General features: G+C 35.0%; 2 protein-coding genes and 1 long non-coding RNA gene across 11 annotated transcripts in view; 2 read left to right on the forward strand and 1 right to left on the reverse strand.

Moving 5' to 3' along the window:
• Window positions 1–3734, forward strand: part of slc7a10b (solute carrier family 7 member 10b) — a 68106-nt gene extending 64372 nt beyond the window's left edge. For 2 of the 3 annotated variants that reach the window (XM_081607557.1, XM_081607559.1), the window contains 2 exons: window positions 608–785; window positions 870–3734. In XM_081607557.1, the coding sequence (XP_081463683.1) occupies window positions 608–785; window positions 870–1000 (309 nt within the window). In that variant the 3' untranslated portion in view covers window positions 1001–3734. The remainder of the gene's footprint in view (window positions 1–607; window positions 786–869) is intronic. The other variant, XM_081607558.1, reaches the window with a different exon arrangement.
• The window catches only part of LOC108165986 (uncharacterized), a 137229-nt gene that overhangs the window by 72186 nt on the left and 50542 nt on the right, over window positions 1–14501 (reverse strand). The window lies entirely within an intron of this gene.
• The window catches only part of LOC103465667 (tRNA-dihydrouridine(20) synthase [NAD(P)+]-like), a 65121-nt gene continuing 56517 nt past the window's right edge, over window positions 5898–14501 (forward strand). For 2 of the 6 annotated variants that reach the window (XM_081607552.1, XM_081607556.1), the window contains exons 1-3: window positions 5901–6082; window positions 6414–6560; window positions 6637–6682. In XM_081607552.1, coding sequence (XP_081463678.1) covers window positions 6050–6082; window positions 6414–6560; window positions 6637–6682 — 226 coding nt within the window. In that variant the 5' untranslated portion in view covers window positions 5901–6049. Of the gene's footprint in view, window positions 6083–6413; window positions 6561–6636; window positions 6683–14501 lie in introns of all 6 variants that reach the window. The other 4 variants (XM_081607555.1, XM_081607553.1, XM_081607550.1 and 1 more) reach the window with 4 other exon arrangements.

Consider the following 14501-nt stretch of genomic DNA (forward strand, 5'->3'; position numbering starts at 1 on the left):
ACTACAATTCTAAAACAGCGCAGAAAATCAATGTCACAGTTCCCAACTTCTCCTTCTGTTTCCTGATTGACCAGGTTGAAATTCTACCAGAGAAATTTTCTTCAATGTGAGAAAGCCCAGACTGAGCAGTGAAATGAGATGAGAATCGAAAGAAATTACATAGGAAGGCAATGGGCAGGCTAGGTATTGGTTGCTGTAATGTCAATGTAGACTTTTCTATTCATTATTAAGAAGAGTACAAATTATTTATGTTACTTCTCTGGTTATAAATAAAATCAGAAGAAGTTTTTTTTTGTTTGGTTTTAAATGATACCCCTTGTATTTTCTTATTATTCTTTTAGGAGATGCCTGTGCCAATTCTAGAGAAAAGGTTATGTGTCTATTTTAAAGAAATGTAAATATAAATCTGCCAGTTGTATGAATAATTTTGGATTTAATCGTATGACATGCAGTGGTATAACAGGCTGTTTTGACATAATCATTTAAAAAAGGTGACTTTAAATTCCTAATCTTTTGCTCAAAAAACTAGATCAGGGCCTATCTCAGTTGCACGGCCAACTATCTGTTATGTAGTCTTTAAACAAATTTCCCTGGTATTCTCTCCCAGGTAAATCTGCTTGTCCCTGTGTCCTACCTTATGTTCTGGGCATTGCTACTGGGATTCAGCCTGTACTCAGAGCCAGTCGTTTGTGGTGTTGGTTTGATCATCATGCTTACCGGTGTTCCTGTCTATTTTCTGGGTGTCCACTGGAAAGAAAAACCAAAGTGTATCGACAATTTTATTGGTGAGTTTGTAAAAACTGAAACATTTTGATTATTGCTCTTATTAATGCAACTAATACAAAACTCTCTCCCCTGTTTCCCTCCAGCATGGGCTACGTCTGTGGGCCAGAGGTTGTGTTTTGTGGTCTTTCCTCAGATTGTCCCTATTGAGATTGCCAGTCCTTCAGAATGGACTGATCAGTCATCTGGCAGAAAAAGTTTCTCTGGCAGGTCGTAAAGGTTCCCTTTCTGAACATGTGAAGATTTGTGTTCTGACTCCTAATTTTGAATTGCTGTTGTTTTTGTTGAGGCGTTCTTTACTACAATGAAAGTCTCCAGTCTGATTTCTGATCCTGATAAATCAGCTTTTCATCTAATATTCAAGTGGACATGCCTGCTGTTCTGTTTGATGTGTGAATTTTTTAATTTCATGTATTTTATTTTGAGGATCAGTATGTAAAATTTTAATGGCCTTTGTTACCTTTTCATTCTTCTACAGAACCCTGATTGACTGACATTAGGTAATCATGTCTTTTAGTTATATTTAGGATTTCATTGTGCTCTAAAGCCTTTTCAACCAGATCAAAACCAATGAAAAGTAAAAAAATAAAATAATTAGGCACCATTTATTTTTAAAACAAGTCAAACCCCACAAACATGTATGTTGTGTTTCCCCCTCCATTCCTCTACCTGACCCCTTTGTTAACGTGTGTCATAAAAAGTGCGACATACTGTCCCTCTCTCACATACACTTTCTGTTGAACTTGTATGTTTATGTTTCAGATCAGCAGGCAACATCAAACAAAGCCTCAGTAAATGCAAAATTATGATTTTATTCATCAAGAGAGAAAGAGCAATTCAAATGTGACAAAGTAACTGCCCCCAGACTCTAAACACTGATTTTTGCTCTTCTTGTTGGCACCAGTTGAAATCAAACCCTTGTGATAACTGTCAATATTTTGTAATTTTGCAACCTTGGTACTGTTCTTTGTTAACCACTACTTGAATTAAGGATTTAACAAGGAGGGGAATTACATTACATTTAACAAAGGTTTGGAAAGCTTTTTTCCTTGATAAATAAAGCCCTGATTTAAGAGTTTTTTGTTTTTACTTAGTTTATCTTTATCTGACATTTGAAATATGCTCAATGAGCCGAACATTTAGGTCTTAGAAAAAGCAAAACATAAGAATTGTGTTGCAGGTAACGTTCACATTACAATGCTTTTTCATAGCATTGAAATGTGATCTTATGGTTTTGTCAAGCAACCCTTTAGATCTACTGCAGCCTGACAGATATCAGATCTCACTGTTATAGCAGCAACACCGGAATCCAAATGAGCAGAAGCCAGGTTGGGACTAAAAGCTTTTTGTAGTGCATTTGATGCTGGAGGACATTCATTCCTGTTCATGTTGCCACATCTTTTTCCTGGACTGAAATATTTCAAAGACTACAGAACAATGCAGCATTTTGTATAGTTCTCAAGAGTTTAATAATCATAATAATATAAATATTCTGTCACTTGGCACCTTTGATCAATCTCACTTTGAACTCACTTCAGACTAACTTTAGAGTGAACATAGCTTTAACACTCAACAGCTGTTGCTTCAATCAGGCAGGAAAACATGTACAGGTTTCACTTTCTCAAAAATGCCAATAGAATTACTCTCAGGGAGAGCTTCAATGAAGCTGTATTTTGGTCAGATGTTATGGATAACTTGTTGCTTGTCTTTTGGTTACATGTTTGGCAGTTCTTCAAAAATAATTTCAGAACCTAGAGCAATTTCCAGACTTGTGAATTGCAGTTTAAACTTTGCAACTCAATTTTCAGCTTAGTGAAGCTGAAATATTTGAAAGACTTGTGTCTTGTAGTTGTCATTTAAACTGTTCATCAGTTATTAACTATAGCTTTTCCCAGCAGTTTAGTCCTTTTTGTTGTTTTAATTAACATGTCAATGAACTTACTCACTTGTTTTAATATTTTTACAAATAAAATCTAAGATGTGTAGCGTACATTTACATTTAGCCCTTCTGAGTCATACTTAAAAACTATTTTGAGATGTTGACTTGCTGCAGTCGATCTTACAATTTCTGAAATTGTAAAGAAGTTTCATAGAACTTTATGTGGGTTATACAAAAGTTATTCACAAAGCACCTTAGGTGTCATAGGAGCCCCTGATGTGACTAAATGTTAGGAACAGTGAGGAGGACTTCTTCAGCATAATGCCTCCAATCGCATGTGTCCCTCTGGGATTTCTGTGTTCATGGTTTATATGCGGTTTGTTTTCTGCAACACAGTGTGGCCAAAAAGCTAATTAATTTTGGCACCTTCTACATTTTCATTGTGTCCCTTAACTTGAGGTTAACTGCATACATGAGTCATTATGGCAGTTTCTGTTTAGTTAAATTTTTGTTTTTTGGCACTACTCTAGTAGTGATCTTAATTCTAAAAGATGTTTATATGAAAAAAATTATGTCATAAAAGCCATCTCACCTTTTCCAGGTTTTAGCATTTTTTTAACCAGGCTTCGGGTGGTTAAAGATGCATAATGGCCTTATAGCCATTATTTATTCAACAAAGTAAAATCCAATCAAAATGGAAAATGTAAAAGTAGTGTACACCCAACCCACTTTACAGTGTCTTTCTGACAATCAGTCTTTCACATTATTATGGAAGTCTCAGCCTGCCTTTCTTTCCAACATAGCTTCAGTTCATTCATTCCTTCATACACTGCTCCCGTATACCCCACAGCAGTTCAGTCAGCTCGGGGTCTGGGTTATACTATGATTGACTGATTTGTCCCTCTCTTTTAATTCTCTGCATGCAGTTATTTGTGTTTTCTTTGTTTACTTAATTTAATCAGATCTAATTTTTAGAGGTTTTATGTCTGTCCCTCATTTTGTAACCTCTAAGCACTTTGTTTTACATGTGAATGTACAAAAAGTGTTCTATGAATAAAAATTAATTGATTGATGGATTTATAATCTGTGAAAAGAACATCATCCTAGACAACTGGTCAATCGTACTGACTGACCAGTTGTCTAAGGCAGTGTTTCCCAACCCTGGTCCTCAAGGCACACTGCCCTGCATGTTTTAGATGTTTCCCTGCTTTAACACACCCCATTCAGATGATTGCAGTTCAGAAAAAGCTTATTAATCAACCATCAATTGAAATAATGTGTATTGAAGCAGGGAAATATCTAAAACATGCAGGGCAGTGTGCCTTGAGGACCAGGGTTGAAAAACACTGGTCTAAGGTAAGGTAAGGTGATCTTTTTAGAGAGAACACGCTTTATCCTGGCAAACAATTGCAATTAGATGTTGATTCTTTATTTATGTTTTGATAGTTTCTTAAGAATAAATTACATGCAAATTACATGAATAAATTATATGCTAATTATTGAATGCATGTAATTCACCTACATTTTCCGCTATTTTCATATGAGACCAATATCACTGACATTGACTTTTTTTAAAAAAATAACAATAATAATAATTAACTGTGACAGTGTAACTATTATAAACTCACTGGAATTTAACAAATTGAGTTTATATCATCTGGAAATTTCAGCTAGATTGAAATACTGACTTCACAACCAAGTTTGAACTTGAATCTATGTTGACTGGATATATGCAGACGCCATTTCTGACATACTGACGTGTCACTTTTTGCTGATGATGGAGCATTATGGAAAAGGGGGAGAAATGTAGAACATCTTATTTTAAAACTTCAGGAAGGCATAGATAAAGTGGGTGAGTGGGGGGGGGAGGGTAGAATGGGGCTTCAAATTTTCAATAGAGAAGACAAAAGTAATGTTTTTTACAAATATGAGAAGACAAAAGTAATGATTTTTACAAATACAGAAATTGGGGTTGATAAAAAGTTGTATTTATATGGGAAAGAGCTAGAAAGGGTTGACTGTTTTTGTTTTTTGGGAGTAGTTTTTGATAAGAAACTAACTTGGGAAAATCACATAGAACATATTATGGAGAAAAGTAAAAAAGTTCTTAACATTATGAGGTGTTTAGCAGGGTTGACATGGGGTGCAAATTTTGAATCACTTAAAAATATTTATGTGTCACTAATTCAATCAAGAATTGAATATGGGAGTGTGGTGTATGGTTCAGCGGCTAAAACTAGGTTAAAAAAATTAGATGTTATTCATTGAGAATTTGTTTAGGGGCAGTTAAATCAACTCCAGTATGTGCTTTTCAAGTAGAATCAGGATATATGCCATTATGTTTCAGAAGACAACAGATAATGGCTAATTATTGGATAAATTTAAAAGGACATAATGAAGATCATCCAGTTAAAAAAGTATTAGAAAATTGTTGGGAAAGAGGAAAGGTACAAATTAATAGTTTTGGGTGGGGTTGGGGATGACAGAGCAAAACTATTAATGAATATTATAAAGAATTTAGTCCAATGGTATTGTGGACATGGAAATATATCAATGTAGACAGATCACTATCAAATATTAAGAAAAGAAATATAATAGATATTTGCCAAGAATTGTATAATCAAATACAGAATAAATATAATGATTATTTGCAAATGTATACTGATGGTTCGAAAGACCCAAAAAATGAAGCAACCAGTATAGCAGTAGTGATTCCTGAATTAAAGATTAATATTTCAAAAAGAACATCTAATTATTTGAGAATATATGCCGTAGAATTGTGTGCTATATTATTAGCTTTAGAATGGGTGGAGGATACTAATATAAATAAAATAACAGTTTGTAGTGATTATGTAGTTCGTGTGATACTGTAGAAACGATGGAACATGTTTTTACTAGTTGTAGAAAATATGCAAATCAAAGAAGATAATTAAAAACGGAATTAGGTTTTAATAGGGAATTGAAATTTGAGAATGTGGTTGATCTGTTAAATAGTATTGAGGGGGAAAAGATTTTTCGCTTTTTAAAAAATACTGGGATCTTTATGAGAATTTGAGGTATAGATACTAGGATACAATAGATGGCAGTAGTGCAACAATAATGGATGCAAGCTGCCGTTAAAAACCTGAAGACGAAGAAGATTTTTTTATTAGAACATTTTTATTTTTTAACAAAAAATGTATTTACAATAATTCAACGATAAACTGTTACACAATCAGGATAAAGAACTAAAAAAAAAACAATAAATAGAAGAAGAAGAAGAAGAAGAAGAAGAAGAAGAAGAAGAAGAAGAAGAAGAAGAAGAAGAAGAAGAAGAAGAAGAAGAAGAAGAAGAAGAAGAAGAAGAAATAATGACGTCAAGCCTAAGTGTGGCAGTACGTTTCCCACATGAACACAGTACAGCTGCAGTCTGAAATGCCGGTAGGTGAATTTTCTGGTGTTATAGGGGATATAGTAAACCTTAATGTCATGCTGCGAGCTAACATCTTTGTGGTTAGCTTATCGTTGAGAAAGTACGTGTATTTTTTCCCCAAGTGTTGTTCTGTTCTATATGTTCCGCAAAATGTTACTCAGAAACATTACAGTAAACAGTTGAACGCATTTCGTGCATGTCAGACCCTTGAAGGTAGATCCCCAGTCTTATTTTCTAAATTGGCATATTCCTCCAAACCTTTCCGCCTGGTTTTGATTAATGTTTTTGTAGCTTTTGATCAAAAGATGTTATTTTACCGTGGGTTACTGATGTTGGGAGGTTTGCAGATCCGCTGAGCAGTTAGCATGGCAGCACGCAGGCCTCAGCTTCCGAAATATCACAGCCCTGGCCCCGATGGTTCGTGTGGGGACCCTGCCGATGAGGCTGCTGGCTCTGGACTACGGAGCTGATGTGGTTTACTGTCAGGTAGGCTGGCTACACGACCCAGAACATTAAACTAGGAAATGCTGTTACAAGGGACGCTTTGTTTTGTCTCTCCCAGGAGCTGATAGACATTAAAATGGCCCAATGTCAGAGGATCGTGAACGGTAAGACATTTTCCAAAGTTTCAGATGAACTGGCCCTCCCACTAACTTGTGATAATTTCTCTTCTCTTTTAATTAAAATTTGTGTGGGGGAAAAATTACGAATCTCAGTGTGGTGGTAAACTAAATTCATAACAACTGTGCTTTAAGAGGTGCACTGATATTAAATTTAAAAATGAGATTAAATTGCAGTTTCAGAACGTTTTCTCTAAGTAATGGTTCTTGCATGAATTTCTTCTGCTCACCAAAAAGTTAAAATGGAAGTAATCGTTTGAATTATTCCCAGTAATTTCTCCTAGGATTCAGCAGCAAGCAAGGGAAATTTATGCCACTGCACATGTAAACAAAGCAGCAGTGAACTTCTTCTTGGCACAATTTACAGACTTTTTGTACTACTGCCCTGGTCAAACACCTACGCAGTCCATATCAAAGTCCATACCACTGTTTTCTCCTGCTGACCTGCAACAAAACAGATTACAACTGTTTAAAGTTGTTTAGTCTTCTTTCCTAAGTTTGTATGTTTAGCTTCTAAAATGGTGCTGTGGCCTGTCCATCCCCATTGGATAGTAGTTGTGTTGTCATGGAGACCAGTGATAGGTATGTAGATTTGATTTGTTAGGAAGAACAGCACCAGAGAGCTGCAGACATTTTTCACAGTCACAATAACAACTTACTTTGATTCAAAGCCTAAATTTTTTTTCTTCTGCTGCCTCTTACTGTTTACGTTCAGATCCAGTCATTTACATATTCATAACTGGTCTACATGTGAGTGAAATTATTCTGGATGTTTCTTAAGTTTATAATTTTTTTTTAGGAAATACTTAAAGATTTTTGTTTCCTGACATCAAAGAGGTAATTGCACATATCTTATGACAATTGCTTATAGAGATGTGCCGATCAGGTTTTTTCCTGCCGATACCGATACCGATCACCCATGAGGGCCAATCACCGATACCGATCACATAATTATTATTATTATTTTTTTTTATCATAAACACTACCGGTTACATTATGTGGAAAAGGAACCATGAAGTCACCTTAATTTAGACAAAAACTTGTTTTAATAACTTTTTCCAAGAAGAAAACTAAACAAAACAGGCATTCTGCAAATGGGGTATATGCCACGGACTTCCGTTTTAGCACTTCCGCATTTTTATGCCACATAGGATGGTTCCGGTGCACAGGGAACAGTATGTTAACAGTGACTCCTCTGTCACTGCAGGACTATTAATGATGCTTATATAATTATTCAGACATCGTGAAACGCTCCAACAACAAAGGATTTAAGCTGGATGTGTCAAAACTTCACAATAAAACTTCGAAGGTAAGTTAATCGTTTGTATTCACCATAATGCCTCATATGTCTGACGTAGCTAACAGGGACACGTTTACAAAGGTGCTATGTAAACGTTAAGTGTTTTGATTATCTGTGCAGTGTGCAATCTACATATCTATGCTTTATAGATAGATAAATATATATATATATCTATATAAACATATAGATCTGTCTATATTGTGCCCAAGCTATCAGTCGAAGCTGAAGTTAGCTTCTGAATGTAGCATCTAATTCGGAAAATAGCTAAAGGGCAATTACACTTAATTTTTCACTATCTTGAGCTTTTTTAATGTGTTGTACTTTAAAAACAACACCTAGACATTTCAAACCCAACTAGATTATTCTGTACTGACAGCAGAATAAATAAAACATTTGTGAAACCTTCTAATTGATTTGTGAAATTTGTAAAATGTCAAGATTCCAGAACACATTAAATGTGAATGATTAATTTGGCATTATTATTTTAACTTTCCGTTTTCTTTCTTTTTTTAATCTTTATTATAGTTGGAGTTGGACAGGAGTTCAGTTTGATGGCTTCCTGGAGGGAGAGATTGGCTGAGCTAATGTTGCCAACAACTTTTCTCCTGCTATTAACTTTTTTGCTTTTCTTTATATCGAAAGTATTTCTTTCAGTTGCTCTTTTTCCGTTTTGTATACAGTATTTGTTTATACAGTATTTTTTTTATTTTTACCTTAATCTTACCTGGTCAGTTGAGGTGGAAATGTACATCCTCTTGATTACTGACAAATGTCAGAACCACATGGACTGAGCTGGTTACATCAGATCAATCTGAATCTTTATTTCACATTAAAATGACTTATTGTAATTATAAGACATTGTTATAAAATTTGATCTTTATTCTGCTGTAACGATGACTGCTTTCTTGCAATTAAAATTTCTTGTATCCTGACCGTAATGCTCTCTTATACAACTCACAGAACAGATGATTGAAATAAAGGCATTTTTTTAAAAGTATTTTCTGTGATTTTATTATAGAAATTGAGAACAGGAGGAATCGATTAAAATCAAATCTGGTATGAAAAAAAATCTTGTATCATCCAGCCTTATTCAGCATATTAAATTATATGACTTAACAACATAAGAGAGACTATATAGACACCCTTCTGTCAAATTTTAATTGGAGTTTGATGGATTAAACGATATCAAAGCCCGCCCCCTTTAATTACCCCTTCCCCCTCCCCCCCATAGGACGTTTGTGACCTCCTGACCTTCCCCCATGGAAAGTTTGTGACCTCGTGACCTTCCCCTATGGAAACTTTCTGACCTCCTCCCCTCCTCCCATAGGACGTTTGTGACCCTGTGACCTCTGATACCCTTCAGTCAAATTTTAATCGGAGTTTAAAGGATTAATTGATATGAAACCCCTCCCCCCTTCCTGTGACCGGAAATTCCCCCCACGAACAAAGACTTTAATCACACGGGAACTTTGTAACCTCCTGACCTCCCTCTGTGACCATCTGTTCGCCGTTAACTCCTCCCGAATAGCACCAGAATTAACCAATAGGAATCATTTACTTGTAAGTGAATAAATAAATATACTATATTCTAAACCATGTTGAATTAGATTAGGAATAATGTAACTATCTCAGGTTTTAAACAGATTGTCTTTTTGCTGCGTGTGCATGCGTGTGTATCTGTCATTAAAGGGAGGGGGAGGGGGGGGGGGGCAGGAGAGCCTTGCTGCATGTGCGTATGTGTCCTCAAGCATGAGAAACCCGCAGGATACGTCAGACATTCCTTCTGACAATAGCTTACAGTGCATTATTTGGTGTTAGACAACAGACTTATAGCTAGGTATGAGGGATACCTATGAAGGAAAACAACAGTTTAACCGTTTTACTGCAAATATTTAGCTTACGGTGCGTTATTTGGTGTTGTTGAACAACAGATTTATTGCATGGTAAGAGGGACTGACCTCTGTCCAAGCACAGCAAAGTATGTGTGTGTGCGTGTGTCCCTGCATAAGAGTGGGTAGGAACCTCTGAATGAAAACAACAGTTTAACTGTTTTACTGTAAATATTTAAGGTAGCACGACTAGTTAGTGCTGACTGAGTTTGTAATTTCCTTCATCCGTTCCAAAAACAGTCACTTAAATTTTAAACTCTATAGATACTTTTCTGTAACACCTGCTAGTGTGATACATTTCAGTAAAAGTTCCTCATCTGTAATTGTATTTCTTAAAGATATGTGGCAAGTAGTAAACAGGCCTACATGAAGCTACTCAAATTTAACTTTTAGTTTTCTGCAATGAAAGTGAAAGACAAACTCTGACATCACTGCCTTTCCAGGATTTGTCCTCGCATCATTGTGAATTCTACTTTGCTTCAGTCTTTTTCCTGCTGTTGAATCAACACTGATCTTCTCAGTGCTTCATGCTTTCTCCAAAATAGTAAAGGTTGGTTGAAACTTATAGATTTTTTTTCTTCAACACTTGCTAGTGTGATACATTTCGGTAAAGGTTCCTCATCTGTAAATGTATTTCTTAAGAATATGTGACAGGGACTAAAAGGCCCATGTGAGACTACTGCTCATATTTATCTTTCAGTTTTCCCCAAAGTTTAAAGTTTTTACACTGCACCACCACGCTCCAAGAGTTGCTCCAACAATTGTTTTGTTACCTTTAAAATTATGTACAGCTTTTGTCTCTGACTTATACGCTGTTTGTTTTTTGACACTAATGATTTTTTCCTTCCATCTGTTATCTTACATGCTTAAGTGTGTTCACAAACAAAATATAGTACACCTGTAGTTGTTAAGGTTTCATTACTAAAAACTTATAAATGATCAATGTCAACCATCAGTCTGTATTAAAGTATTTAGTACAATTTCTATTTATTTAGATTTGATGTTTTGATGTGAACACTTAGATTTCTATCAATTTATTGAAAGATGCTCTATGTAAATATTTATCAAACTGAATGATCATTCAGGTTTTATATAGTTTTTGCTTTCCTTTCAATGTTTGTTGCACAAACTCAAATATACTGTATGCTGGCTATCGACCAACAATTCAATCAGTGAATCTTATTTTTTTTCCTCAAGTAGCCCCTCTCACAGAGACTTACTTACATCTTTTGACACTTGGTCCTACTTATAATAACATTGACTTGCTATTGCTACACTTTACCTAATAATAAAACATGCTCACTAAACAACCAGGCTCCGAGAGTTGGTCACAATGTGGTAAATTGTTTTGTTACCTTTAAAAGTATCTACAGCTTTTGATGCTGTCTGTTCACTAATGTTCACTAACAGACAGTAACTGATAAGTAACTGTAACTAATAAGCTTATAAATGATCAATGTGAAGCATCAGTATGTGTTCAAGAAGATCATATCAGTCAGATTTCATAAAATATCATGATACTCAAAGGAATCAAAATTATAGTTCACAGAAAGGTAATGTATCCTTTTTAGGGAGCTTCGACTGTATGAAAGGAATGATTGAAATATACTATGAAAATATTCTATTTGCAGAATCCTGATAATAAAACTTCAATTGTGAACTGAATAATTAGATTGCAATTAGACACAAAAGAATCGACTGTTAATTAGTAATCATACTATGGAAATAACTAGCAAAATCTGAACAAACAAGAAACTTGACTACCTCAAGAGATTTCACTCGTAATGAACCGTCTGACTTTCTTTAGTCGACTAAATTTAATTTTACCAAATTTTTGCCGTAGAGCAAACAGGTACCGAGTTTGAAGCGGGTCAGATGCCTCCAGCCGTCTGCTAAAGCTTGACCCCGGCCTTCCTCACTGTAAAATAAAACATTCTGCTTAATAAAAGAGTTCAAGTGAACATCACTTAATTCTCATCAACTTGTTGTTTGTACTCATCTTAAACAAGCGGCAGGAACTTTTGGATTTAAAAAAAAAGAAAAAAAAAAAAGATGCTTTACAAGTTTATCTATTTAAGTTGAGTCTGCAACAACTAGAATAAAATAAAAAGTGAACCATTTGAAAGTTGTGAGAATTTTGGTTACTAAATGTTTAACATTTTAACATACACAGACATTACTCCATTTCTACTCAAGCAAACCAAAAGGTTTTGAACAGTACCACTATGTCAAGTAATGACATGTAGTAAATATATTGCTGCTGCTGTAAGCAGAAAGTAAAATAAATTTTGCATTGAATAATATTTTGGATGAGTTTAAGAATATTGTTTTCCAAAATCACACAATGTAACTACACTTGTCTTTTACATGTTGCAGTAATTGAATCTTTTGAGACAATTGGTTTGCATAAATTTAAGTAACTACAACCTATTTTCCTGCTCCACATACTTGGCTAGCAATTTGCCATTTAAGCTTCCCAGTCTGAGCTTCTGGACAATGTCTTGATTCAGTAAAATTTTCTATCCTGTATCTCCTGTACTCTGATATTCTGCAGAATTCATTCTGTGAAAGCTTTGCTTGCTGGTCTTCTTCATGCTATGAATGCAGTATCTGGTTTCTCTTACTTTAAACCGCCCAACTTACACCTGATTGGCATGCTAGCCTTTCGATTCCCTCCCAGTGAGGCGGTGATTCACAAAGCAAACTGTTTGTCAAACTGTTGATCTCCCTCAGAAGACATGGTGCCTGAGTTTTAGACACTAGTAGACAGCTCATCCAGCTTTTTACTAAACAGCAGTCCTAAAAGTATGCATCTTTAAACTATGAATAAATACGTACAATTTTATAATTATTCGATCCAGCGGTTATAGAAGTTTGATAATGCAATTCAGGGATTGTTGTTTCTTAATGTCAGTGTTTCTGCTACTGGAGTGAGATAGTGAGAAAACAAGGAATAGGGTTAGAAGAGGATTTAGAAATACAAAGATGATAGTTGTATTTACTGGGAGAAAGACTATGACTAGTTATCAGGACAGAATGAGACCCGTAAAACTGTGGGGTCCATGCAGTTATCTGCAGTCATCTGCTCCAACAATTTATTACCCTTTAGGGAATGTTTGGACACAAGGAGCAGGAATATCACAACATCAGATGTATTTTTCATCCGTATATCAGTGATTTAAAACTATTTTTAATTTTTGATACCATACGACAGAAAGCAAAGTTGTGCATGAATGTAAACGTCAATTATTTTCTTCACTGATAGAAAAGTGAAATGTGTTTATTATGAGTAGGATTAACTGAGCTGAAGGAAAACAAAGGAGAAATAAATATTCATTGATACAGAACCGAATCAGGAAATATGAACTTATAAAACTATTGAAACCTTCAAGAATCTTATGTTGTGTAAGATATTTAAGAAAATAATACTGAAACTGCACTCATGAATTTCTTTATTTGACTGTTATATCTAAAATATGGTACTTTTTTATGTTGAACACCAGACATCTCACTTAGTTCCACGACTGCAGTGGATTTTATAGTCAATGTTTAAAGCAGCACTGACTCTGAAGCGATGGAGGAAATTTACGTCAACATTGAACCCGTTAGACAAACTGTATCTAATCACACAGGTAAGAAAAACGTTACAGATAAATCTCGCATGTACTGCATTACATTTTGCTAAGGTTCAGGTTTTTCTTAAGGTTCAAGCAGCTCCAAAGAGAGGCTCTGCCTCACTGTGGCTTTGGGAATCCTGAATGTTTTACTTTTAGCCGGACTCATCGCCATCAGTGTACGCAGTGAGTCTCGTTCTAGTCATCTTTTAAGGATGAGTAAATTTTATGTTTCTGTAATAAAAAATATAATCGGCTCTTCTGAAATCAAACTGACCAAATAGCAAGGGTTTGAAAGGCATAAAGCTTGGTGACTCAAAGTGTTTCAGAGGTGAATCATTACACTGTGTTACATGAGTTTGATTTATTTTCAGCAACGGATGCATTTTCAGCCATTTATGTCTTTAATATCTCCTCTTTTCACACTATCTGCCCAACGATTTATTGTTTAGTGTTACCTCAGTTTAAATTCTACAACCATAACCAAAATCATGAAACTATTTTATAAGTCTTAAGTGAAAATACTTCTATTTTTTTCCAGCTCATGACATGACAGCAGATTTTTCTGACATTAGTAACTTTCTGACTGAGCAGAACAGCGACAGCAAGTTTCCCTCCACGAACGCTAACTTCACTGAAACGACTCCATGAGCTGAAGACACTTTAAGGTTTGTCAAAACTTTGATAAAATGTGGATCTCATTAACATGTCTAAAACCTTTTCCCCTCTGAATTGTAGAGTATAACTAATAACTTTCCTTTTGTGGCTAAATGAATATAATGTAAATGAACAACTTTTATTTTAATTTATTAAGTACTGTATCATTTGTGTGTTCTAAAAACAACAATGTAAAAGAAACAAAACTTTGTTTTTTTTTTCTTACAGAACGGACAAACATCAGTTGTTCCTGTTAATTCAGGAGCTGCAGAAGAAGAGAGGAGCAGATCCAGTAGAGATTAATGATTAGGATTTGTGTTCAGTGTGATATTATTTACCAACTATCA

This window comes from Poecilia reticulata, chromosome 6, assembly GCF_904066995.2.
Source record: "Poecilia reticulata chromosome 6, P_reticulata-male-v2, whole genome shotgun sequence".
Taxonomy (NCBI): Eukaryota; Metazoa; Chordata; class Actinopteri; order Cyprinodontiformes; family Poeciliidae; genus Poecilia; species Poecilia reticulata.